The 25903-nt window shown below is 31.1% G+C and overlaps 1 protein-coding gene across 2 annotated transcripts in view; it reads right to left on the reverse strand.

The window, feature by feature from the left end:
* Positions 1-25903, reverse strand: part of LOC118189107 (sodium- and chloride-dependent taurine transporter-like) — a 256046-nt gene that overhangs the window by 31693 nt on the left and 198450 nt on the right. The window contains exons 10-11 of one of the 2 annotated variants that reach the window (XM_035359655.2): positions 10374-10476; positions 8404-8504 (exon numbers count right to left, since the gene is read on the reverse strand). In XM_035359655.2, coding sequence (XP_035215546.1) covers positions 8404-8504; positions 10374-10476 — 204 coding nt within the window. Of the gene's footprint in view, positions 1-8403; positions 8505-10373; positions 10477-13024; positions 13359-25903 lie in introns of those variants that run through there. The other variant, XM_035359656.2, reaches the window with a different exon arrangement.

Raw genomic sequence — 25903 nt, forward strand, 5'->3', positions numbered from 1 at the left:
ACCGTTGACAGTAATTCCTTCCGATCCTGAATTTAGAAAGAAATTAGAACTAGTAGTTTGCGGGATAAAAAATATGGTATTAAATCAAGTAATTTACAAAGAAGATTTCAGTATATTTAAACTGTAAGAGAAGCATTTAAAAATAGATTTCGTAAAGAATATTTGGGAATTCTCAAGGTTTCGCATAAAAGAGCTGAAAGGAAAGTTACTTTTAAATTAGATGATATTGTTTTGATCGGTAGTAGTGACAAAAGACTTTTTTGGCAACTTGGTCGTGTCATAGAACTATTTCCAGGACCTGATGGAATAAATCGGCTTGCAAGAGTAAAGACCCGAAATGGAATTTTGCTTAAAGTGGTTCGAACTCTGTATCCTTTAGAGGTAGCGCAATATGGTGTACCCGTGAAGCTGCAGAATGAAAAACAAGATTCGTTGTCTGAACTTAAACTCAATGTAGATGATAAATCTGTGAGACCTGTAACACGATCTGGTAGAACTGTAACTCCGCCGGACCGACTGGCATATTAAGGCTCTTTACAATTGTTTTACTTTGTTGTGAAAGTTCACTTTTTTTCCCCCTTAGGTGGAAGGATGTTAAATATTTGCATAATCGCCTGTAGTAACGGCAACCGCCGTCAATAAAAGGAGGTGCTTTCCTTAGTGGCACCGCAGTTCATTTTAGTTCGAGCCAGAATAGACCTGCCCGGGGGAGAAGCCAGGGGATGAGAGATTCCGGTTCCCGTCTTGTTTCGCTTCCAGTCCTGTTCCGGTCCTGATCCAGTCCAGTTCCAGTCCGGCCGTTTAAGTCCAAAACACGTAGGAGCGGAAGTCTGAATCCAGCGAATGGAGATATATGCCGAAAGGGCTAGATGGATTCTGTCTTTTAAAAGAAAGTGTTCTTCACCGTGCCGTCATAGCTGTTACTTTAAAGCACTTTGAATGTTTTCTACCCAAGATGTTAAGTTTTCGTTTATGATGTTAAGTTTTCATCAGTGTTGAAGTTCCAGTTAAATAAACCTTTAAGTTTTAGACAAGGTTTTTGTGTTCTTCAGAAAATTTTAGATTCGACGTCAGATACATCACATAGGATTTAACGGAAAAATCAACAGATGGAAAACATTTAATTCTAAAATGTCGTAACATCAGTTTGGCGCCCCTTGGATTCTGCGCCCGGGGACAGATGCCCCCTTGCACCCCTGTAGCTACGCCCCTGCATCAGACAAAGCCATAGGCACTTGCGTCCAACAACTCAATGCTCAAACATGGGAACCATTACGATTTTACTCCAGAAAATTGAGCGATACGGAACAAAAGTACAGTATGTACGACCGAGAGCTGTTAGCAATATTTGCCGCTATCAAATACTTCAGATATCTGCTTGAATGTACGAACTTTCAAATATTTACAGATCATAAGCCACTCAGAAAAGAATTTTTCAAAAAGTATGACAAGCTCTCACCTTGACAAATTAATTAACTTAATTTCATCGGCCAGTTCACTACTGATATTCAACATGTGAGTGGTGCAGAAAATGAACCAGCCGATGCTCTTTTCTTGTATCGAAATGGTTGCTAATGTCATTCCTATTAAATACGAATCTATGTCGAAAGCACAACAGAGTGACACTGTACTTCAATTCTTTTTAGACAAAGAAAATCCAGTTCTATAATTAAAGAAGTTAAAAGTGTCTGACAGTTCTATAGAATTGTATTGCGACATTTCACATGGTAAAATCCGTCTTTTTGTTCCAGACAGTCATAGAAAACTTGTCTTTTCAGCTCTGCATAATCTTTCCCATCCTGGACCTAAAGCAATGCTGAAGTTAATTAGTGACCGATTTGTCTGGCCAGGAATGAAAAAGGATGTCACGAACTTCTAAAACTTGCCTACAATGTCAAAAGCTAAAGTGTCTCGTCATGTACACTCTCCTTTAACTACTTTTGTAGTTCCAAATGAACTTTTTCTCACATCAATATAGATTTGCTTGGACCTCTTCCATCATCTCAACTGACTTACTGTCTGACATCTCAACTGTCTTACTGTCTGACATGCATCGACAGGTATACTCGCTGGCCTGAAGCATATCCATTGAAAACGAGCAGATACCGTCGCCACTGCTCTTTATGCTGGCTGGATCTCAAGATTCGGTGTGCCTGCTCAGATCACCATTGATCGTGGTAGTCAATTTCGTAGTGAACGCTTTCGAGAACTAGCCAAGAACTTTGGTATTCGCCTTTCTCACACCACCGCATATCACTACTCACAAGGCGGCAGAGATCCCTAAAGCAATCCATAATGTGTCACACATCAGTACACTGGACTAACGCATTGCCTTCAGTTCTTCTGGGACTTCGGACTGCTTTCAAAGGGGAACTTAACTGCTCTCCAGGCGAACTGGTGTATGGTCAAACTTAGCGTCTTCCGAGACAAATCTTTATGCCTCCTGACAGCAACATTCCAAGGAGAGACTTCCTAAAAAAATTGAATGATAATCTAGAAAATCTTCACCCGACTGCTACTACCAATCACTCTAAAAAACAGATCTTTGTGTATAAAAACTTAGATAAATGTTCTCATGTTTTTCTACGTGTAGACACGGTAAAACCCTCCTTGCATACACCTTACATGGGTCCGCGCAAAGTACTTCGACGTGGTGATAAAACTTTTAACATATCTAAAAAAGAGCATGATATCACTATGTCTATCTACTGAGTAAAACCTGCTTATTTAGTCCCAGATGATGTATCTGAACCTCCTAGGTTAACTGATGTGGATAAGGCCTCATCGCAGCAACCAACCTATTCAGTAAAGGAACAGCCACCTGAAAAAAGTGCTCCTATGAAAGCAAAGTATCAAACTCGTTCAGGACGTCGTGTCCACTTCCCCAAACGATTTGTAGAAGACTAATTTTTTCTCTCTTTTTCAGGTTTTTAGCGGATTTTCTTTTTCCAAGATGGGAGATGGTGTGGGGCTACCTCTCCCACCACCACATTTCTTCGGCGCTTCGAGTTCTCATCTTCACGCATGCACAATAAGAATATCATTTCTGCGAGACTGCAAAACAGAACTTTCGCCTTCTGTTATTACAAGTTCATGTACGCGTTTTACTCATCGCTGAGATTCCTGTTATTTATTGCCATGTACGTATTTTGATTAATTTACTTAGAAATTCAAGACGAGACGGTAAGTCATTTGACAGCCTTTATAAGTCCAGTCCCTTTGTGGATCCGTACATTTATTTGGCAAGAGCTCAGGAACTAAATTATTGTGCAGACGTTTGCTATGTTACAATAGGCCTTCACATTGAACAACTGGACATGTCCGTAGAAATATGAAGAATTGCGCATTTATGTTATATCTGCATTTGTGAAATAAATTCATTATAGTAGTGGCAGGTAAGTTTTCTTATTGTAGCATTAGCTTCGATTTGCCATGTATTTGAAAAGCAGCTAAGTGCTTGGTGAAGCATTTACACAGCCCGGCATGTACTACCAAATTTATCAGCAATAGCTTATGTATGTCCAGAATTATCGTAATGATTCAAGAGGTGGTTTCAAGAATTTTCAATGACGCGAATGAACTTCATTATCTATGTCCAGAATTATCGGGGTGATTTGAGACATAGTTTCAAGAATTTTCAATGATGCGCAGAAACTTTGTTGTCTGTGCCCAAAATTATCGGTACGATTTGAGAGATAGTTTCAAAAATTTTCAGTAATGCACCTATTCTATAATTCATTATGTATATCCAAAATCATTGGGTCGATTTGATACATAATTTCAAGAATTTTCAATGATGTGCAGTGTACTGATTACTAACAAATTCTGGCAGATTCCATTGGATGCCACGCTGAAATTCTATATCAGTCAGTGCCGTCATGAGGGATACTGATTATTCAAATACAATCAAATACCGAAAATCCGCCGACCTGAAATCGGCCAACTCCCGAAATCCGCATTGCCTCCCCAAAATATAAACATTCAGTTTATAGGTTTCGGAAACTGCAACATGGAGCACGAAATATCGCAGAAAAATACTTACCGGATAAATGACATCATAATGACTGAATAAAATGAGTCACAACGGAAATACCAAATTATTGACATCATGATAAAAGTTTTTTTCCCCTCCAGTCCGCATAGAGGTAAAAAAGCAGATCATTCACTTAACTTTTCTTTCAAATACACGATTCACATTGTTGTACTTCTGAGCTGTAATTTCAGGAGATTGTTTAGTGATGCCTTTTTTTTTATTACTATTATCCAGATATTTTGTGGATAAATTAAAAATATTTTAAATTTCAACACTTTTTAAACACATTGCACTGGTGGTAATACAAAAAGAGGAAATCCTGCAAAAGATGAAAGGCAGAGCAGAATCGTATGGAATTGCAACACGGACTGCGTATGATATACGGAAAAATAAAGAAAAGCTGTTAAAATTTTACAGCAACAGTGATTCGAACTCCAAAACCGGAAATCTTTACATGAGGCGAAATCGGCAAACTCAATGCTGTCTCGTACGAGTGGTTCTGGCAGCCGCCTGAGTGATGGGGTACAAATTTCAGGACTGCTCCTGAGAGAAAAGGGGAAGCAGATTTATATTGATTTAAAATAGAGGAGCCTAATGTAAATGAATAATATAATCAATTTATATATGTAATAATAATTTAATGCATATAATAAATTATTGCAATAATGTATATAATAATTTAATTAAATGTATCTAATATGCCTTATTTATTTTGCACTTTTAGCATCAATATTATGATTTATATTTTCTGTCTCGAAATCTGCAAAATCCTAAAATCCGCACAACCTCTGGTACCAAGCTTTGTGGATTTCTGGACTTCTACTGTACCACTGAAATTGCAATCACATTCTCTTTTGGTGAAATCTTCTATATTAGGGAATCGGTAAAAGTAGTTATTCCAAAGGGAAAAAATTTTTTAACGATTTCTTACGTTAGGATCCAAACATTCAAATGATCTCAGTATGCTAGTTCTTATGTTAATTGTGTGAAGAAACAAAATTATTTTTTAAGAAAAAAGGCCTAAACAAGTTAATAGCTTACTTTTAAATAACTTTTCTTCCTTGAATAATAGTTTCTCTGCAGCGTGCATTGACGTGTAGCATTTAATTTACCCTTTCTAAAAGACTGCTCATGAGTAAAAAAAAAAAAAAAAAAATTCTTTTAAATAATGATTTGCAGTATACAGAGGAACCTCGAGATAAGAGTTTAATTCGTTCCAGCACTGAGCTCGTATAGCGAATCTCTCGTATCTAGAAACAAGCGAATCTCTCGTATCTAGAAACAAAATTCCCCACTGAAAATAATGGAAATCCAGTTAATCCGTTCCGCACCCCCCCAAATCTCATTACCTTCTCATCTTCAGTCGACGTACCTGGTGTTTTTTTTTCAGAGAAGGTCCAAGTACAGATTCTTAGCCTTAGCGCAAATGATAGCTTCCGACACCAAATCGCCTTTTCGTTAATACACACCAACAACAGCTTCTCCATTGAACGGTGCTTGGAAATAACTCCTTTGGCCACATCAAGTTTCTTAATTTCTTCCTTCTTCAGAATAGTCTACATCTTCGATGTCGAACAGCCGTAAGTCTCTGCCAATTCCATCACTCTTGCACCATGCTTTATCTATGATTTCTTCCTTAATTTCAATGGCCATGGCTTCCTTCTTTTTCTTTGCAGCACTATCTGAGGCAACAATCTTCTTGGAAGGCATCATGAAGTAATTATTTTCACTTTAAATGTAAAAAAACAATTAACTCACAAGCGCACAAACACACAGTTTAAAGAACACCAAGTGATCTGACGAGGTATTCCCAGAGTCGGGCCGGAACGGGAAACGCGCCATACATACCAACAACCTGGCACATTGCTTGTATTCAGAGATGAATTTTTCGTTCATACTTTCCTCATATCTTGAATTTCTTGTATGGTGAAGTGCTCATATCTCGAGGTTCCACTATACTCAAATAAAATTTTTTATGTAATTAAAGAGCAATGAATATGCTTCCAATTCATTTTACTTCTACTAAAATAAAAGAATAATAGTTATAAACAGAGAGGTACAAAGGAAACCAGAAGAAAATATTTGGTTTCTCTGCCTGAAGAAGAAATGCTCAGGTATTCTGTACAAGAGTTACAATTTTTATTTTCTTAGGACTTAAATTTTTTTAACACTAAACAGTAGATAAGACGCATTTATTCATATTTATATGTAATCATATTAATCAAATGTTCATTAATTTACTTCAAAAGTTTACGTATATTCAAAACTTCTCTCATTATTTTTGAAACGATATAAATTTGGACTTGCGGCTCTTGAACGTTCATAAAATCTATCATGTGGCTTCCATTATCTTGAAGTTTGGCCATCCCTGCTATATATAAATGTAATAAATATCCTAAGTCGCACTTTCGAGACAATGTTAAATTTTTTCAAACAGCCCAGTAGAACGGGAGATAAGATAGAACTGTTTTTTTTGGGGGGAGGGGCTGCACACTGTATACATAGGTATTTGGAGGAGTTGAAAAGGGAGAAAATTTGATAGTTTTTTTATGTTGTTGACGAGAGAATAAAGGTAACTCTTCTAAAAGTTATTCAAAGAAATAAAGCAGTGATCAGGGCTTATTTCATATTGCCGAAAGATATGTAATTGTCTTGAGAATGAAGGGGTTTAGTGGCCCACATTTATAATTTAAAGATCTGTTTCTGGTGTGCACAAAAATTCTATTAAAGCTTCATGGAGTTCTATTAAAAGATCTATACATAGCACAAGTGTAAGGATTAATTTGATTCTTATCTTGTCAAATATACATTGCATAAAATGCGTAAGTATAATCTTCAACAAGAATATTAGAATTCATAGAGGCCATAAAGAAAGTTTATCCTTTTAATAATTATAATTAATAATAATTAATTTCTTGAAAAGGGTAAGTTTTTTTTTAATGCATCAGAGAAGCTTTATTTAAAAATGTATGATAATCACTGCGGGTATGTACAATTCTCCATTTTTTTTTAAAGAGAAAACAGACTGCTGCATAGATGAGAAGAAAAGCAGTAATGTATCATATGATAAAATATATAGGGTATTTAGTGCACCCAATGCTGAGTTTCTGCAATTTTCTGTGTTTTTCATTTGGAAAAAAAAGATTACTGCTCACATGAGGAAAAAGTAGTATTATCTCATATAATATTTACAGTATTTAAGATGCAGTATGCCGAGTTTCTGCAATTCTCCAATATTTTTTTTAAAGCAAAAACAGTTTATTGTGTACATGGGATGAAAAGCAGTAATATATAATATAGAGTTTGTTTAATCTACCATTTTTGTATTTTAAAGAGTATTTTTAATTGCTTTTGCAGTGTTATTTGTAAATTGTATTTTTTACCATCATATTCACATTTAAAATTGCATTTTTAGTTGTTTCTATGGATATTACAATAATGAATCTTTTTGAAAATAGTCGTCGAACTCGCCATATCATCCTTTATAAGAAAACGTTAATGCAAATTTCAATGAACAAGCTTTAAAGAATTATACAGAACAATCAAACCTGATGAAAAGTGTTGATAATTTATTTATATTTTCATACCACAATGGTACAGTAATATTTGAACAACTTAGCAAGAGTAAAACTAAAACTACCATATAATTTTCTTTTATTTCATGGCTAATGATAAAAATACTAACTTCATTTGGTAAAGTTTGATACCTATAGTACATAAAAACTTTTTATACTACAAAAAATAATAATAATAATAATAGTCCAATAATTTACAAAGCGTGAAATCAAAACCACCACATTTTTTTATTTCCTGCCCTGACATTAAAAATACTCACTTTATTTAATTCCTCTCACACATCAAAAGATCCATAACAAAAACAATTTCACCAACTTGCCACATTTTTGAGCACATGTTAGAATATTTATATTGAATACTTAACTTAAAGACAGGGAAAACTTCAATGATATTTCTTCATATTAATAAATAAATTACACAAAAATGACAATAAGGAATATGAGTTAAAAAATAATTTCAAACCATAAAATAAATTAATAAACTAAAATTTCTGATTTCTAACAAGTACTTTAAAGTCTTCTATTGCTTATGACTGAATGCATATAGTCTTTCATAGCCTTAATATACAATTTCCATTCACCATTTCACAAGTAACATCATAAAACACCTTAAAACTGAAACTTTAATATTACTCTTTCTTCTAACATTTTTACCTGTTTTAGCAGTTGACGTAAAAAAATTTTAAAAAAATGGATCATTCATTTATTTCATACAATAAGTGCAACAAAATAATCTTTTTATGAATTTCACTTACATTAAGCATAAAAATTTTAATACAAAGTATATCAACTTACACCAGTAACAAGAGGAGATAGGAATTTCCAGCATATCATGAGCCATGGGTTAATCCGGAAACCCAGCATTTCTTCAATGTTGTCATAGAATCGATTTACACCTATCAGAACAGATCAATTGTGGAGAATAATGGATAAACAGTGGTGAAAATACTGCCTAACACTTCTCTTTAAAATAGTTAAGCATGCTATATTTTTTAGATAATTAACTTTACAGAAAAAAAATTCATATATTGTGTTTAATTATTATGTTAAAAGGGAATTTTTTTAATATTGCTTTTTAAAATGCACTTATTTGAAAATTAACATATAAAATGACACTATACGCATATTATTAAATGAAAAAGTCTGCTTATATAATGACTCAATGATACATTGTAAAACATTTTTTCATATAAAACTGTGATATAAAATAAAATCAATATAAAATTTATGTTTAAAATTTAAGTACAAAATTCAATATGAGGTTTTATAAATGTTCTTGATAATTTAAATCTAAATGTTCTTGATAATTTTTAAAATATTTAGAAATACAACTAATAAAATGACTTAGCTTTTATACATTCAATTCTAATTGCCAAAAGTGCAATATATCTTTTAAACATATACAACAATATCAGGGTAATATATATATATATATATTAAAATACTCAAAAAATTTTTAAATATTAAATGTTGTCAGAGTGTGAATTACACATGGCTAATTTTCATAATATATTTTTTAAACTTATTAATAAAGAAAGATAGCTTATATAATTTTAAAAATAAAATGCAGAAGGGATTTTATTTTGGCTTTTACATAACAAATAATTTTTATTTTATTTTTACGTATAATTCACACCCTGGGAAAAAAGCAACTGGATACTTAAAGGAAACCAGAAGCCATTCAAAACCTGGGGATATTTTTTATAACTAAGTAAATTGAGTACACAGGCTGGAATTCTATGCATATTTTTATAACACTGTCCTTCCAAAGCATTTGTCCTGCTTGAAGGACAGTCAAGCACCCACCATTTCACAAATAACACTACAGAATACCTTAACACTGTCCTTCCAAAGCAGCAATGATAACATTGATCCTGCTCGAAGGACAGTCAGCAACCGCAACATAAACACACCTAACCTTTTTGTAATCTCTGGCCTATTTTACAGCCAACCAGTGCACTAGAAACTTTATTTTGCAAAAATAAGAATTAAGGGAAGTTAAGGTCAATTTTGAAAATTTAGTAATGGATGATGTTTTAGCATATTTCAGTTATTTAAATTTTGATAAGTTATATGCACATTTTAAAATTTTTATTTTGTTTTTATTCATTAGAAAATTTAACACTTTCTGCTTGAATATTTCATAAATGAGAATTTCTTCCCCTACAAACAGCAAAAATTCTCTAAAATTTTAAAATTTGAGAATTTTAATCTTTGAAATTGAAAATTCAAAACAGATTTGGTTGGAAAGCTTCTACATACATAATAACTTAAATAAAAAAGTAAAGTTGAAATATAAAGGGGAAATGCTTTATGAAAAATTCAAAACAAACTCATAAAAAATTACATTTTTAAAGCATAGTGATAACTATGTATAACAAATGAATTTAGAGCAAATTAAATTATAAAGAAGGAAAAAAAAGGTTTGTACAGCTTCATGTGAAATACTACTTTATATTACATATAATTAAGATTTATTTACAGCACTGATTATGACAACTATTAATGTCTGAAGAACCTTTCCAAACAAAGCAAAAACTGATGTCTCATATTTTTAAAGAAACACCTTTCTAGAAATTCTACTTTTGAGTTCATTTCATAATAACATGGGTTAGTAAAGAAGGTAAGGAGTTAAATGCGCAAGGGAACAAAATGTAACTTTTGGAACAGAAAACTGTCAGAGAGGTGAAACTGGTTGGCAAACCTTTTAGAGACTAGGGACAGAGATTAGAGGTTTGTTAGAAACAGCCACCACTGTTACGTACCGTATACCCAGGCAACAGCTCCGCACTCAAAGACACAGAACCACAGCAGAGTCATACCACTTGCCGAGTAATAGTCAAACACTTGGAACACGTACATACCACCCTAAAAAATGAGGTATAACATTAAATCTATTAAGGTCTCAGGGATCCTTGGCAGAAGCCAGAACCACCTGATATCCATAACGATTGCTTAAGAAGGCTTTCTAAATTTATAAAATTATTCATTATTCATTTATGCATTATTCCCTACTGAGGCCATGACTTTGCAACTCACAGAACACGTATTTTAACAAACACTAACTCGAACTCGAATCTTTTGATTATGATTTCTCTCGCAACTTGTAAAATAATTAATAGCACTTGGTAAGCAATCGATATGATATGTCATCACTTGTCGCAGTACTCATATGGATGGTACTGTGCTGACATGTGAAAAAATTTAAGGCATACTTACCATTTCTGTTCTAAAAGGCTGAAACAGTAGAAAATTTGTCCAAGTCTAAAAGAACTAAAAATTAGAGATACTGACTGATACATAACCTTAACATCACTTAAGCTGCCATTGATTTAAAATTGGAACTTTTAAGAACACCAAAGCAAACAGAGAAAAATATCAAAGAAAACACAGTTTAAGAATAAAAAGCTTTTTTTTTTTTTTTTTTTTTTTTTTTTTTTTTTTTTTTCCCATTTAAAATTTTATGAAAGAAAACCTTCTAAATAATGAAATACCAGTCAACTCTAAATAAAACTAAGTTGAGTGGTCAAAGCTCAAACAAGCCAAGATAACATATACAATAAGCACCCATAATGAAGCCATAATAAATTGTCACTAAAGAACTAAACGATAGTATTTCCAAAGAAAAATTTAAAGTTCGATGAAATGCCATGAAATATAAAGTTCAGCAAAGTATTTAAGATCGTAACAAAATTATTATACACCATTATGATTTACTCTAAAATTTTCCCATTAATTCTATACAATTATAATAAAAAAGAACCAAGTTGTTAATTTTTCTTTGAAACCAGCCATATAGCTATTAGATAGAAATAAGTTACAAAACACTATGTACTCTAAAATAAAAATAAAAAAAATAAAAAAAAACTACAGTAAGTGTCAAGGTTAAGGTCTCGGGAAGGCATAGTAGTAAAAGGTATCAATAATAGAAATAAAAATGCATGAATATAGGAATTAAGCTCATTAATAAAAATATATAGCAGTAAAATTCCTCCAATAAGGTAAATAAAAATTGCATGCTAAAGTAAAAGAATCTATCACAACCCATAATACCAGGAAATAAATCAGCTCTGAATACCAGAAATTTAGATATTACAAACCAATATCAAAAGAATGCAAAATAAGAGTTTAGTATTATTAGAACAGACAGAAAAAACTAAAGTTTCTGAAAAGTATTAAATGGCAGTAATAAAATTTTAAATGAGATAAAACAGCATAACATGCAAGACTTTTCATGCATATTTTTTTTAAATAGATAAGTTAATGCATTTGTTACATTTCTATAAAAATAACAGATAAAATATCAAAATTTTCAATAGGTCATAAATCATTATTAGATATCACAAGAATAAAATATGTTACATTATATAGCATTGTTTAATCAAGTACTTCATTTATTAAATCTGACATTTAAAATATTTCTTTTACACAGAATACACGGTTTCAGACAGCAAATTACATCTCTCTGATGCTTCTTAAAAACGATGAGAAAATGTCTAAAAGTGAATGAAACATTCACTGAATACTGATAGCTGCTGCATAATATATACGACTAAAAATTATAAACATCATTAAACCAAGAGAGAAAAAACACACCAAAAATTTAAAATTAAGCAAAACAGCAACTTTCTATTTGGCATAGATTTTATTCTCTGTCAAACATAAGATTGAATATTCTTTTAAATCTATGTCAAATATAAGGTTGTTGTTTTGCTTAATTTCAAGTCATTAAATCACTTAACAAATATAATCATTAATACATGAAATAAACAGTAATTAAATGACATTTGGACTTTGGATTGTATTTTAGCATCATAGAAAATTATTTGTAAAAATAATTAAGAATTATGCAAATTAAATAATTTTTCAAATGGCCTTCACTGAACAAAAAGCTTCAATAAATTCTGTCTGAAATTTGCTACAGTAATCTTAATTTGATAGACAAATGTGCCTGTTGGATGTTTCTAGATTACTCAAATGCATACAAATAAAAACTAGTAAATGCCATAAACAATAAACTAGATTTTTAATTACTCTTTTCGTAAAAAATAAAACAGTAGGAAATAATGCAGTTAAAAAATATATATTAATAATATGCATCTTCGCCAGACAAGATTCTATAGAAGACAGTAGGCTATGGTAGTAATTAATGAATCGCTTAGAAAACATGAAACCCAAATAAGAAAAACATAATTTGAAAATGTAATAAAACTTTTATATAATTTGGTAATCTACATATATCCATAAGCATGTAAAAATAAATGACCTAATATCTAATGAATAGCTTGGTAATGATTAAAAAGAACCTCTTTCTTTTGCATGCATTCACATTTTCTGTTTAAAATATTTAGAGAATTTTGTAAATAATTTACTTTTCTAAATCATACTATTTTAAATTATAATTTTAAACAGTATAAAGATTTAAAAATTTTCTTTATTTCAGGGTTATATACAAATATGACCATAATGTAAGAACTGAAACAGTTACAATATGAAATTACACAATTAAATGTTATTAGTTAAAAATTTAAGAATTGCAGTGAGAAATGTTATCAATGACCGCATATTCTACGGAGTCAAAAAATTGACTAAACTTCTAAGTGGATTTAAATATAGGAATAATGTATAGAATTAAAAATATTTTCAGCATATGCTCTTGAGGCAGCTATATCCAGCAAGCAGTAGAAGACTCTGATTAAATTTCCCATGGAGAGAATAGCTGATTTTTCAATACTTCCTGTTCCCAAAACCTAACAACATGCAAAACTGTGATCAAAATTAAATTTTATTACCATTATTTTTAATCTAAAGAAGAATAAGTAGTGCTTGAAGATTTTAGACAGTCATTTGCCGAGACTGAACTGAATAATTTGATTGCAACAAAAGACTTTAGTACTATCTGTCTCAAGAGCTAGCATCCTAAGAGAAAATGACTAACATTCATGTTAAACATGGAAAAATCAAGAAAGTGCTCATAAAGCTAATCCATTCAATCAAGATCTGAACCTGAATTAAATTACTACTTTCAGTACTTTTCTCACTTGTCTACTGGTTCTAGCTATCATTTACTAAAAATGTAGCATCTTAGTTTTCTCAGTAAAAAGAAATGTACTGAATAAAGAAGAAAATACATAAGTGAAGTTTAACCTATTTTTTAACACAATCCTATTTAAAAGATCCCAAAAAACGTCCTTAGACATATTTAATATGAAGGAAATTACAAACATCTTTCATTGTTTGTTCGCAATTACAATTTTATCGGGTTACCTCCCCTTTTTTCTTTTTTCTTCTTTTAAATTTGATTTCCACTTTTCTAAAATTGTCTCATTTGAGGCATGTTTTGAGTCTATGTGAAATTTCAACTGTTCATGACTGAGCATTAAAATTATATTTCTGATGAAATATTAGATTTGCAAGAAGCTTTCATTGTTTTATTTAAAATAAAAATGCACTTCTTTCTTATACATTTTAATATCACTAGTCTTTCTACAAATCAAATTTTACTTGTATTGATTCGAAATAAAATAAATATTGAATTATTTTGAAACAATAAAGAATATACTAATGTTGAACAATAATATATATTGGATAACTTTTTTATGTACGACACATATAAAATTTAATTAATTTAATTTCATCCTGAAATTGAATGAAAGAGTAAATGCTCATTAAATTCGGCATATTCAGTGTTCACTTGATTATTCACTTTGGAATTTTTAGAACTTTAATCCACTGGCTTAAGTTTAAATGAAATTTTCTGTCACTATGAATATTTTTTTAAGCAGTGATCAGAAATCATTGATTTTCACTGAGAAACACTGTAAACATCATTGAGAAACAATGTAAACAATTTTATATATAAAATCTCACTGATACTATATAAACTGTCCAAAATATATTGGTTAAAGATTTACATAACATACTATTTTCTATTACATAGTTTTCAATAATATAAACTTTTCAATGAATTGTATAGTACTGAATTTACACACACAGGATTAACTGAATGCATTTTAAAATAAGTTTTCCCATTGCTATTATCACTCTACTATTACTTTAAACCTTTTTATTACCTGCTATTACTGTTACATATTTCAGTCTTACACCAAAAATACGCCCTTCACCAATAGTTCTTAAAATTACACCCAGGTTTTATTATAAAAACTTATTGCAAATAGGCAAGTGATGGAACTGATATGGACAACTGACATTATACAAGATATGCAATAATAAATATCAATAATTCTTTTTTTCAAAGATATCATGAGGTTCTGGACTATAATTTAAAACTCAAAATATTAATTTTTCAAGCACCTAAATGAAGGTGAATATTTATTTTAAAACTGACAAGATTGGTCAATTATTATATTTTCTTTTCCACTCTAATTTTCTCTAGATTTATGAAATAAGTATTACTTTCGTTCTATGAATTTATTAAATATTTTTATGGCAGAAAACTATAAACATGTACAAAAACACCACTACTAAACTGAATCAAATCAAGTACCAAAGAGAATTAAAATGCTCTTATTCTAAATATGACATACATAAATATAACATGAAGGTAAAAAAAATTCTTATGCTGTTCTGTGAAGTGCTGTTCTAAAAAATGCATGATACTAATGTATTAAAAGCAACAGAGGATATCTCAGAAACATTCAACACAGTATTCTACATAGTTTATGATTAAACAGTCCATTTTCCATTGCAGTACATTTTCAAGTAATATCATTTAGTATCTGACAGTTTGTTTCCCTCATTAACTTTGTACTATGTTAATTGAAAGCTCACAGACAGATTGTTGTTTTGAAAGAAAATTGTGTGGTGAGATTTTGTTACACAGAGGTGAACACATGTAATATAAATCTGCATCCAACAGATCCAGAATTTTTGAATATATGCATTTGATTAATTCAACAAAATCATGCCGTTTTGATTCCCAACAGAAAATTTCAATAAGAAGATAAAACTACATGATCTTCATTGACAGAAAAATGAAATCATATAATTACTTAGTTATGCTTTTTCTTTCAATATATTCTGCTTAGGGCTATAAAATATGGGTGAATAATTGAAGTAATTCTCTCTTCAACTTTTTACAAAAGATTATTTTGAAAATTTTAGATTTAATGAAACTAAATTTGTAGGTCATTTACAATTTACAATTTTAAAATATCTGCCTTTTATGCAGTATGAGTCATCTGAAAGCTTTAATATTTTGCATTATTTTCTTGCACAGTTTACAGTAATTTCATACTGGTTTTTTTTTTTTTTTTTTTTTTTTTTTTTTTTTAATTGTTCTAATCTGACTATGCACGTTTACAGTAAATTATTATATTAAGTATATCCAAACACAAAAAGTAAGCAGGTACTAACAATATGCATACTAGTAAATTATATTGTAGCAAAAATTGCTCTTTTCGACCAACCTTCCTCATAGCTTAGCGGAGAAGACTCAGGACTCGAAACCCGAAGGTCCCTGGTTCAAAACCCGTCAACGGCAAGATGCCTGATAATCAATTTTCATGTAAATTTCATTTTTGTTAATGTTATCTTATTTACATAAATTTCCTTCCGATTCTTCCCGAACATTTCAAGTCTGGAATGTTCCAGCATGTTCACTAGCTGTATATAAGTAGTTCACTCAGTTCGAGTTAATAAAAAATCTTGAGTATTTACCTGTTCATTCTGTATAATCCCTTCATCTACGTGATAATATCACGGATATTCATTATGCAATGAAAAAATACTTTGCAACTCTAACAATTTTTAATACAAAACATTTTGAAGCTTAAAGGTTGTTTCCAGTTTACAATAAGTGAAAATAATCTACGGAACTTAATCATCACTTTATTCTAAACTATTTTAGCTGATGTGTCAAGTACTGCAAAATATATCTAAGTACACCGAGTCCCCCCCCCCAAAAAAAGGAGGAGTACAGCCTACATTTCATATTCTCTGGATGGACTGAGGGAGTTCAGCTTTCATGTTTCATGTCTCAAAAGCACAACTCACAATAGCTTTAGATTTATATATACCATTGTTCTAACATGGGTATTTTGACATAAAAACAGTTTTTCTGAAATGGCATGATTTTTTTCAGTATTCGGTTTCTATGCCTAATTGCCAAGTTCCATAAAAATCACCCAAGTAGTTTCTAAAACATTATGTCTCAAATTTTAGCTCCTCAACGTTATTTGGTATACACTTATGTGGTAAATATGTCTCATTTTTTATTAAAATTTTGTGATTCCCATTTTCAGAACTTGAAATTTATGTCTAATCTAAATAAAACTCACACATTTTTAATAATCTATTTTCTAAATTTCCATTTTAAAACTATTCTTATAAATTTTTTGAAATCCTTTTTTAATTATAACCTATAAAATTTTCCCCACCATCTTAAAAGTAGATGAATTTCTAGGCATACCTGCAAGAAATTAGTGTTTTTTTATTCAAAATTTCTCGAGATACACATTTGTATACTAGCATGTTTTGAAATCTTCCATGCTTGTTATTAGCAATAATAACGACAAATGTGGTTTACACACTTTGTTATAATCTTCAACGAATTGCATGTTATTTTGAACCTTCAATTTATAAATAAACTTTTACTGAGGATTTTTCATGAGGAATTTCTTTATTTTCCTTTCTATTAATAATGCCTAATAAATATTTATTAATAATATTTATATAAAATACTATTTTTTAAATTTATAAAAAATATTAACACTTTAAAGATTTTCTTTTTTCTTCATAAAAGTATAGTTTCGCCTTCACTATTTAATTCTCTACTATTTGATTTCACTTTATTTCATATGCAACGAAATTTATTTCTTTGGTTTCAAAATTGTGCATCATGTACGCAAATGCTTATAGCATATTCTGAGCATGTCAATCAGTACATAAGAAACATAAATAAAACATGCTATATTTTGCTACAGAAATGTTTAACAGTGGCCAAAATTAATAGAATATAAGATTTTTACCTTCTTTTCTGTGTGTAGCAAATAATAATAATTTTGAAGATTTTTATTTGAAGATGTTATTTCATAGCCTTCTCTGCATAATTACTTCCTCAAACAAATTGTAGTTCCTATTTGAAAGGGTCCCCGATTATCATCAAGGATTTTTTTTTTCAAAGCAAAATATATTTTTATGTAAACACAAGATTTTGAATAAACTTAATTTGACTTTTCATAAGTCAAATTGTGATTTGTCAAGATTTGAATTCTTATCATTAGTAATTAATATAAGTTATGATTGCTATTACATTTATTTTCACATTATTATTATTTCTGTCACATTTTCCGTTTGTTATATTAGAATTAAAATTTTTCTTGTAATATTACTTTAAAAATTTTAAAGGTTTTTCCTTCTGAAAGGACATATTGCTAAGTTTACATCAATCAAAATTTAAACACCTGAACTTCTACTCTGTCTGTCAACTCTGTGAAAAAATACAAATTGAGTGACATCGGCAGTTTGTTCAGCCATTGATACTGTTTGTATCATATTCCTCCAGATTGGAAAACTACACCAGGCTTTGGCGAGTTATAGTGATTAAATTAGGTTGATTGGTTATTAAATATGATAAAGCACACGGTGAATACCTGCCTAATGGAAGGAATGTCTTCACAGAGAACTTTTCTATGGAAAAGTGGCTCATACATTGCACATGGAGAAAATCATGAAAACAATGAGGCCAGCTCGTTCGCCTGGTTTGAATTCTTGGACAAATTATCAGCATTCTTTAACTACTTCGAAATGAGCGAGACCAATTAAGTCAAAAGCCAGGTTATTAGATTTGTAAACTATCTTATATTAACTAACCAGTTAGTGTGATTTAAGTCTTTAATATAACTTCTCCTTTCCATTTCCTCATTAGAATGTAAATAAGCTTCTGGCATTTGCATCTTGCTGTTAGTATTTTTAGCCAGCTTTGTTTTTAAAATATATTCAAGCTTTAGCATTCTTACTAGCCAATGCCTTAAATACATGAACCAGCTTATTGTATTTAACATGTATTCTTAGATTACTTTATTGGCATTCTGTTAATTTAAAATATCCACAAATTGTGGAAATTTCATCTTTAGCACAAGTTTTCCCTTTATGTTCAAACAGAGTAAAGTAAAATTTTAAAATATCCACAAATTGCAGAAATTACATCTTTAGCACAAGTTTTCCCTTTACCTTCAAACAGAGTAAAATAAAATGTTATTTAAGCCTCCTTCTGCATTTTATGAGTTAGTCAAGATGTAGCGATGACTCACTATTTGCTAACCTGTTAGTTTTTAAACTACCACATCATAGTGCAGATGAACATTCAGTAACATTTGCTATTATTGTATGCACTTAATGTTCTTGAAATCTGTAAGCTAAAGACAGGATGATTATCTCCATGCATTATTCACCATCAAAAAATTAAACAGATGTCTAAATTAACCCTTTCCGGCACACTACCTTTTAAAGTCAGAGTTTTGATTTTAAAAAAGGTAGGCAGTCTAATTAGGCCTAGAGGAGTACACAAGTAAAATTTTGTGAAGATAGCACTTATCGTTTTAATTATGTGGGCGTGCCCAAAGTGGCATACTGATTGAACAGAGCTTCAAAAAGAATGTTGAAATGAGCATTGTTGTCAATGAACTGACCAATAAAATGCGGAGAAACAAAGAATACAGACTCTCAGTTGTCCTAGATTATCGGTGAGCCCGGTCTGGGCACAACTAGGGTTCACCGTTTGATTTTATGCAAGATTCAAGGTAAAAATTTAAAATTAATATAGAATAAGGAGATTAGCATACAGCCAAAAAAAATAACATAGAAATTTCTTTTGAAACAATTCCTTTTATACCCTAACAAAAATCTGGAATATTTCTTTGAAAAATTAGGGTCTTAAAAAACTAAACATGGCTAAAATATATGGAGTGGTTTGTGTTGAGCTGCCATCTACTATAAATAAAAAAAGTTCAGAGTAACCTATATAAATCCTTTTTCATTCAATTTTTCTGTGCGGACAGAAGGAAATTTTTAGGTGTGTCCAGACTGGACACACTGTGCCGCGAAGGGTTAAATGCCATAAGGTTTGTTTTACAAGTATCAAAACAATGTTGTAGTTCTGAATGATTTTAAATAGCTACAGCTGGTGCTAGGGTTTTTGCCACCTGGTACAATCTCTGCAGTTAATAAATTCTATTATCCAGTTTTTACTAAATGCTAAACGTTTTGCTGCCCCTAAATTCTGCTGTCCAGAGTGACTGAACTGGCTGCACTGGCTCTAGCACCAGCCCTTCATGTAGCTGACTTAAATAGCTGAGAATTAAGCAGATGATTTTTAATCTTATATTATATATTATTCATTTGAAAACCATTGACCTGCACTTGCGGTCAATAACCACTTTGCAGAACTGCTTCGTCTCGAAAATAAGCATGTTTACATAGTTATCCAACGTGTTCTCTACATTTGTCTCTTTGTGATTATTTTCACTTCATAAAATTCATGTCCTGAAGGAAAGTTCTTCCTGTCATGGGAGAGTTAAAAGGAATGCAATATTCTACTCTAACAGCTGTGCCCCAAAACAGGCCTCTACAAGCCTTCTCTTTAATTACTTATGAGACATGAAGCTGCATCAATGTAAACTTTCTTCATCCTTTATTTGGTTCATTTGCGCTTAAGCAGCTGTAAAAGGTAGTTAAAAAAAACTATTGAAACTAGTACTGAAAAAGTTTAACAATTTACGCTGATTTTTAGTGTTGGACTTTGGTTTTGATTCTTATTCAGCGTGATATTTAAACTAAATTTACAAATGTCAATAAAATAATATTTCTTGTTATTACTTCACCACAGTAAGATAATTTCATTAAAAAAACTAAATCTGAAAGCTTTCAGATTTTATATTATACCCAAAGAGGCATTATTTTCATTTACACACATATACACGTTCTGTGAGCATTTGGGCTAAAAATATTTAAAAACAGCATATCTTTAGAATTTCCAATACAGAATCTCAGACTGGTGGAGATAAAAATGTTTCCCCCCCTTACAATGTTGCCATTGTACGCTTTGAAATCATTGAGTTTGTTAATCAAAACATTCATTGAAGTCTTACAAAATATGAAATAGACAATACAATAAATTCCAAATTCGGGTTTCCAAGTTCCCATATTCAGGTGGAAGAATCTGTTATTCAAAAGTGGATGGCTCTTGGTACCGTTGTTTTTTCACAATGCGAGAAACATATATATTCATTATGATTCTTCGGCAACAGTTTGAAAAGTGATACACTTCATTTAAATGATTCAACACAAAGTTTTGCTTTGAGAATAATAGCCCTTTCAGGCTAACGCCACTTTGGCTAAAAAGACAGACTTACACTGGAAAGGAATTCAGCTCAACAGAAAAACATGAGATAAATTAATTAGTATAGAATTTAGATAGTACAGATAAAATTAGATTCGGCAAAATTATGCTAGTGGTGTTTGTATATATGGACAAATAACATAGTTAAGGGCTTTCTATACAATACTGGCCCATATGTTTGCTGCACATGGAGTTAAAAAGATAAACTTTATGTAGCTATTCTATGCAACAGCAGGGAATACAACTTTTGAAAAGCAAGGAATACAACTTTTGAAAATTACCAGTGTACATCGGCCTAACAGATATGCCAGATGTGATGTAAAGTGAAATAGGTTGTTGTAAACTGAGAAGTTTGCCCCAATATAAATTTCCAAATCACTGTTTTAAATTGAAAAACATAATTAGAATCGCAGAATTGAAATATATTAATAAAAATTGGCATGTTATTTCAGAAAAAGTCCGGTCTTGGGTCATAATGCATATATTAGAACAATGCTATTTTTACACATAATACAAGTCACACTTATGAGCCATGAAAAACTAAAGCTGAATTTCATCAATTGGCGGATTAGAACAGGATATGTAGTACTGGCTCCCATCCCCCCTTTTTGTGTGTGTGTGTGTGTGTAGATGACACCTCCACACACATTTTCTTGACACCATTTTAAAAATACACTTAATGTACATTCAGGGATTTAAATTTATAAAAGAACCGAGATCACCACTTCCCTATATAAAATAAATTACTATTCAAGAGACATCTGATATAAATTTAAGAATATTAACTACTTTGTTTTAGTACTGACCTTTTATGTTTCCAAAATATTATCCACAATTTCATTTCATTCTTAAATTACTGTAAAAATTTTTTGAACAAAATAATTTAACATAACTACAACATAATACAGTCAAAAGTCGTTCATCCGGACTCGTCAGGACTTCGGCGATTCCGGATTATAGATCATCAATTTAAATCTGGTAAGATGGCATGGAGAAATTATAAAATTAAAAATATGAACCCTAATTTATGAAATAAAGAACAATTATGATCTAAAGGGTATCAAAATTTACAAAAAAAAAGCTTAATATTTATTTGTTTACTTTACTTTTTTCGCTATCGGAAGCAAATTATAATGATGAGAAATTTGATTTAAATCATATCACAGATGGAGTACATCGAGATGAAATACTACATTTAGTAAGGAATTATAAGCCAAATAAAATAAAAACATCTGCTCTGAAGATAAGGATAGTGCTGACAGATCAACTTCCAATTTATAGCGCGCCGCGGCGTCCCCCCGCCGCAGAGCAGCGCGAAATTGATAAACAGATTTTGGAATGGTTAGATAAACAAAGGATATGCCTTTATCCATTTTTTGCAGCAATTCCACTTTTTGTTTAATGGACTTAACATACTTTCGCTTTGTAGATCCTTTACATATTAGTAAATATATATCGGAAATTCTATTTGACATAATCGAAAGTTCAAGCTTCTAACAGTCTGCAAAAAATAATAAGCCGAATCCAATTCGAAGATTAAGGAACAATGCAATCTGTAACATTAACTGAATTAGATAATTTTAGCTTAGCTTATACCGTCCGTTATACATTAAACGCGCATGCGTAAACGTATTTTGGGCGTGTGCACACGCATATTCGCAGCCGTAAAGGTCTTAGGCAAATGTGTCAACGTGACGCATGCGCAGAAAGTTTGCAGCTTTAAGGTCCGGATTATGGGTGTCCGAATTAACGACTTTTGACTGTAATAATAACATGCTAAATAATTTTCTTTTCATTAAGAAAAGCATTACTTACGACATGCCTGAAGCCAATCAATTTTTACCAGACTTATAATCACCTATTTCACCTGAAGAGATCTTAAATCTAGAACTTCTTACTGGCTACTCAAAAAACAAACAAACAAACAAAAAAAATTGACCAGTGAAATTATTTGTGTTCATTCATGCTAACATTAGTGAATCTCTATTATTGTATTTTGATAGTAAAGTCAAAAGTCGTTAATTCGGACACCCATAATCCGGAATGATCTATAATCCGGACCTCAAAGTTTCAAACTTTCTGTGCATGCGTTGCATTGACGCATACGCGTAAGACCTTTATGGCTGCGAATATGCTTGTGCACGTGCACAAAATACGTTTATGAGTGCATGTTTAATGTATAACGGACAGTATAAGCTAAGCTAAAATTATCTAATTATCTATTTCAGTTAATGTTGCAGATTGCGTTGTTCCTTAATCTTCGAATTGGATCCGGCTTATTATTTTTTGCAGACTGTTAGAGCAATTTTATAAAAGTAAGCTTGAACTTTCAATTATGTCAAATAGAATTTCTGATATATATTTATTAATATGTAAAGGATCTACAAAGCGAAAGTATGTTTCGAAGTTCATTAAAAAAAAGTGGAATTGCTACAAAAAATAGATAAAGGCATATCCTTTGTTTATCTAAACTTTAACGTTTATCTAAACTTTGTTTATCTTTAACGCGGCGGCGCGCAATGAATTGGAAGTTGAACTGTCCGCACTAACCTTATCTTCAGGGCAGATGTTTTTATTTTATTTGGCTTATAATACCTTACTAAATGTAGTATTTCATCTCGATGTACTCCGTCTTTGATATGATTTAAATCAAATTCCTCATCATTATTATTCACTTCCTATAGCGAAGAAAGTAACAGAGGTTATTGAAAACGAAAAAATTTTGATTGACGAATTAGTCGGTAGACACAGCAATTATAGGACTTGAACAGCGGAACTTTGTAACTGAACAAGAAATTATGTCTGTTTATAGAATTAAAGAGAATGTATTATCACATAAAAAATGAAGCAACCTTAACAAATTACATTGAAAGAAATGTTTAATGAAGTAAACAAATAAATATTAAGCTTTTTTTTTTTTGTAAATTTTGATACCCTTTAGATCATAATTGTTCTTTATTTCATAATTTTAATTTTATAATTTCTGCATGCCATCTTACCAGATTTAAACTGATGATCCATAATCCGGAAAAACCGATAATCCGGAATCGCCGAAGTCCCGATGAGTCAGGATTAACGACTTTTGACTGTATATTTTCATACATTTTCTGAATGTAGAAATACTTTTCATCCAAATGAGTCAAGTTTTAAAGATCAGATTCCATGTGCAACAATACACTTGCTATCAGATATCAAAATATCATTACATGGTTAATGAGACTTTTTTTTTTACTTCTTTATGAAGTGTAATCAATTCCATGCATTGTAGAATACTACATCACAAAATGTTCTCATAGTTAGTTTTCAAGGTCAAACATTTGAAAACAGATACTTTACTAATTCAGAAGTCAAACAACAAAAATCAGCATTAAATTTCAAAATTTTCACAGGACTAGTTTTGATGGTTTTACCGAACCACCATCCTCAGCTGCAAAAACGCAATGGCAGTTTTTCTTGCAGTTTTGCAGCTGATGATGGTGGTTTGGTAAAACCATCGAAACTAGTCCTGTGAAAATTTTGAAAATTAACGCTGATTTTTGTTGTTTGACTTCTGAATTAGTACTTATTCAGCATGTTATTGTGTCTTAATTAACAGATACTTTATTCAACTGTTAGTCCCAGAACTTCATTTCTGCATCGATATCTTCCTTCATAAGACATTAAGAAAATGACATTTCCATTTATATAATATCAAATAAAATTTTCAGAAAATACTGCTATCGATAGTAAGGAAAGTTACAGAGAAGTTACTGAAAATGAGAAAATTTCGATTGAAAAGTTAGTCGGAATTCTCAAAACAACAGTTACAGGACTTCAACAACGTAACTAAACAAGAGATTATCTCTGTATCTACAGAATTAAAGAGAAAGTATTAGCAAAAAAACGAAGTAACTTAAAACAACTTACATTGAAAGAAATGTTTAATAAGGCAAACAAATAAATGTTAAGCTTTTTTTTGTAAATTTTGATACCCTTTAGATCATAAATACTTCATTATTTCATAAGTCACTATTTCATATTTTTAATTTTATAATTTCTACATGCCTCTTACTAAATTTAAACTGATGATCTAGTTATTATTCGGAAAAATCCCAAATCCAGAATCGCCGAAGTTCCGACGAGTCCAGACTTTGGACTTTGTACTGTATCTGCTGATACATTCTACAGAATGGATCCTGGATTCCAGTCCTGAGAGATTCTTTCACAATATTTGTGCATTATATGTACCTCATCTCTTTTATATTGGATTGAGTTTAGAAAACTCTTTAGTATTTTAAAAAGATTTTTGGGACATTTTATTTTTAGTCTCGTCGGAGCATTGGCTACCAAAAGATTATACAGGCCAAAGCTATATCTAGGGAAATTACAAAGGTGTGTGAATCATATTCTCTTGTATTTACCATATTTATATTACTTTCTAGGGTGACCTTTAACTGTTTCATGTTTAAGATGTTTTTTGTCAGAAAATATCAGAATCTCTTTGCCAGATAAATGGGGAAGAAGGCACTTGTATATGTTCCGTCTTTTCCTTCATTGAGAAACAGGATCAAGTTTGCAGATTTTATGCCCTGTGGAAGCAGCCTCTCTTTAAACATATTTTCAACTATTTTTAAAGATTTCTCCATTTGTCATATTAGATTCTTCCACTGTCTATATGGAGAGTTCATCTACTCCTGAAACTTTCCCTCTTTTTACACAATGTTATTTATTTCCTTCAATGTGCAATGCAAAAAGTAAATGACATTGCAATCATTCTCTGTGTTTAGAATTCTATTCACTTCCCCTTTATCTCTTTGGGCTTATTTTCACCTACATCACTATACTGTAGGAAGTGGGAGTCCAGAATGTATTTAATTATGTTCTCTGTGGTGTTTATAAATTCATCATTTGCTTTTTTAATTTTATACAGCTTTAATATAATATTTCATATTGGAC

Source organism: Stegodyphus dumicola, chromosome 8, assembly GCF_044657685.1.
Source record: "Stegodyphus dumicola isolate Sdum_Otavi_A_Nest chromosome 8, ASM4465768v1".
In the NCBI taxonomy this organism is placed as follows: domain Eukaryota; kingdom Metazoa; phylum Arthropoda; class Arachnida; order Araneae; family Eresidae; genus Stegodyphus; species Stegodyphus dumicola.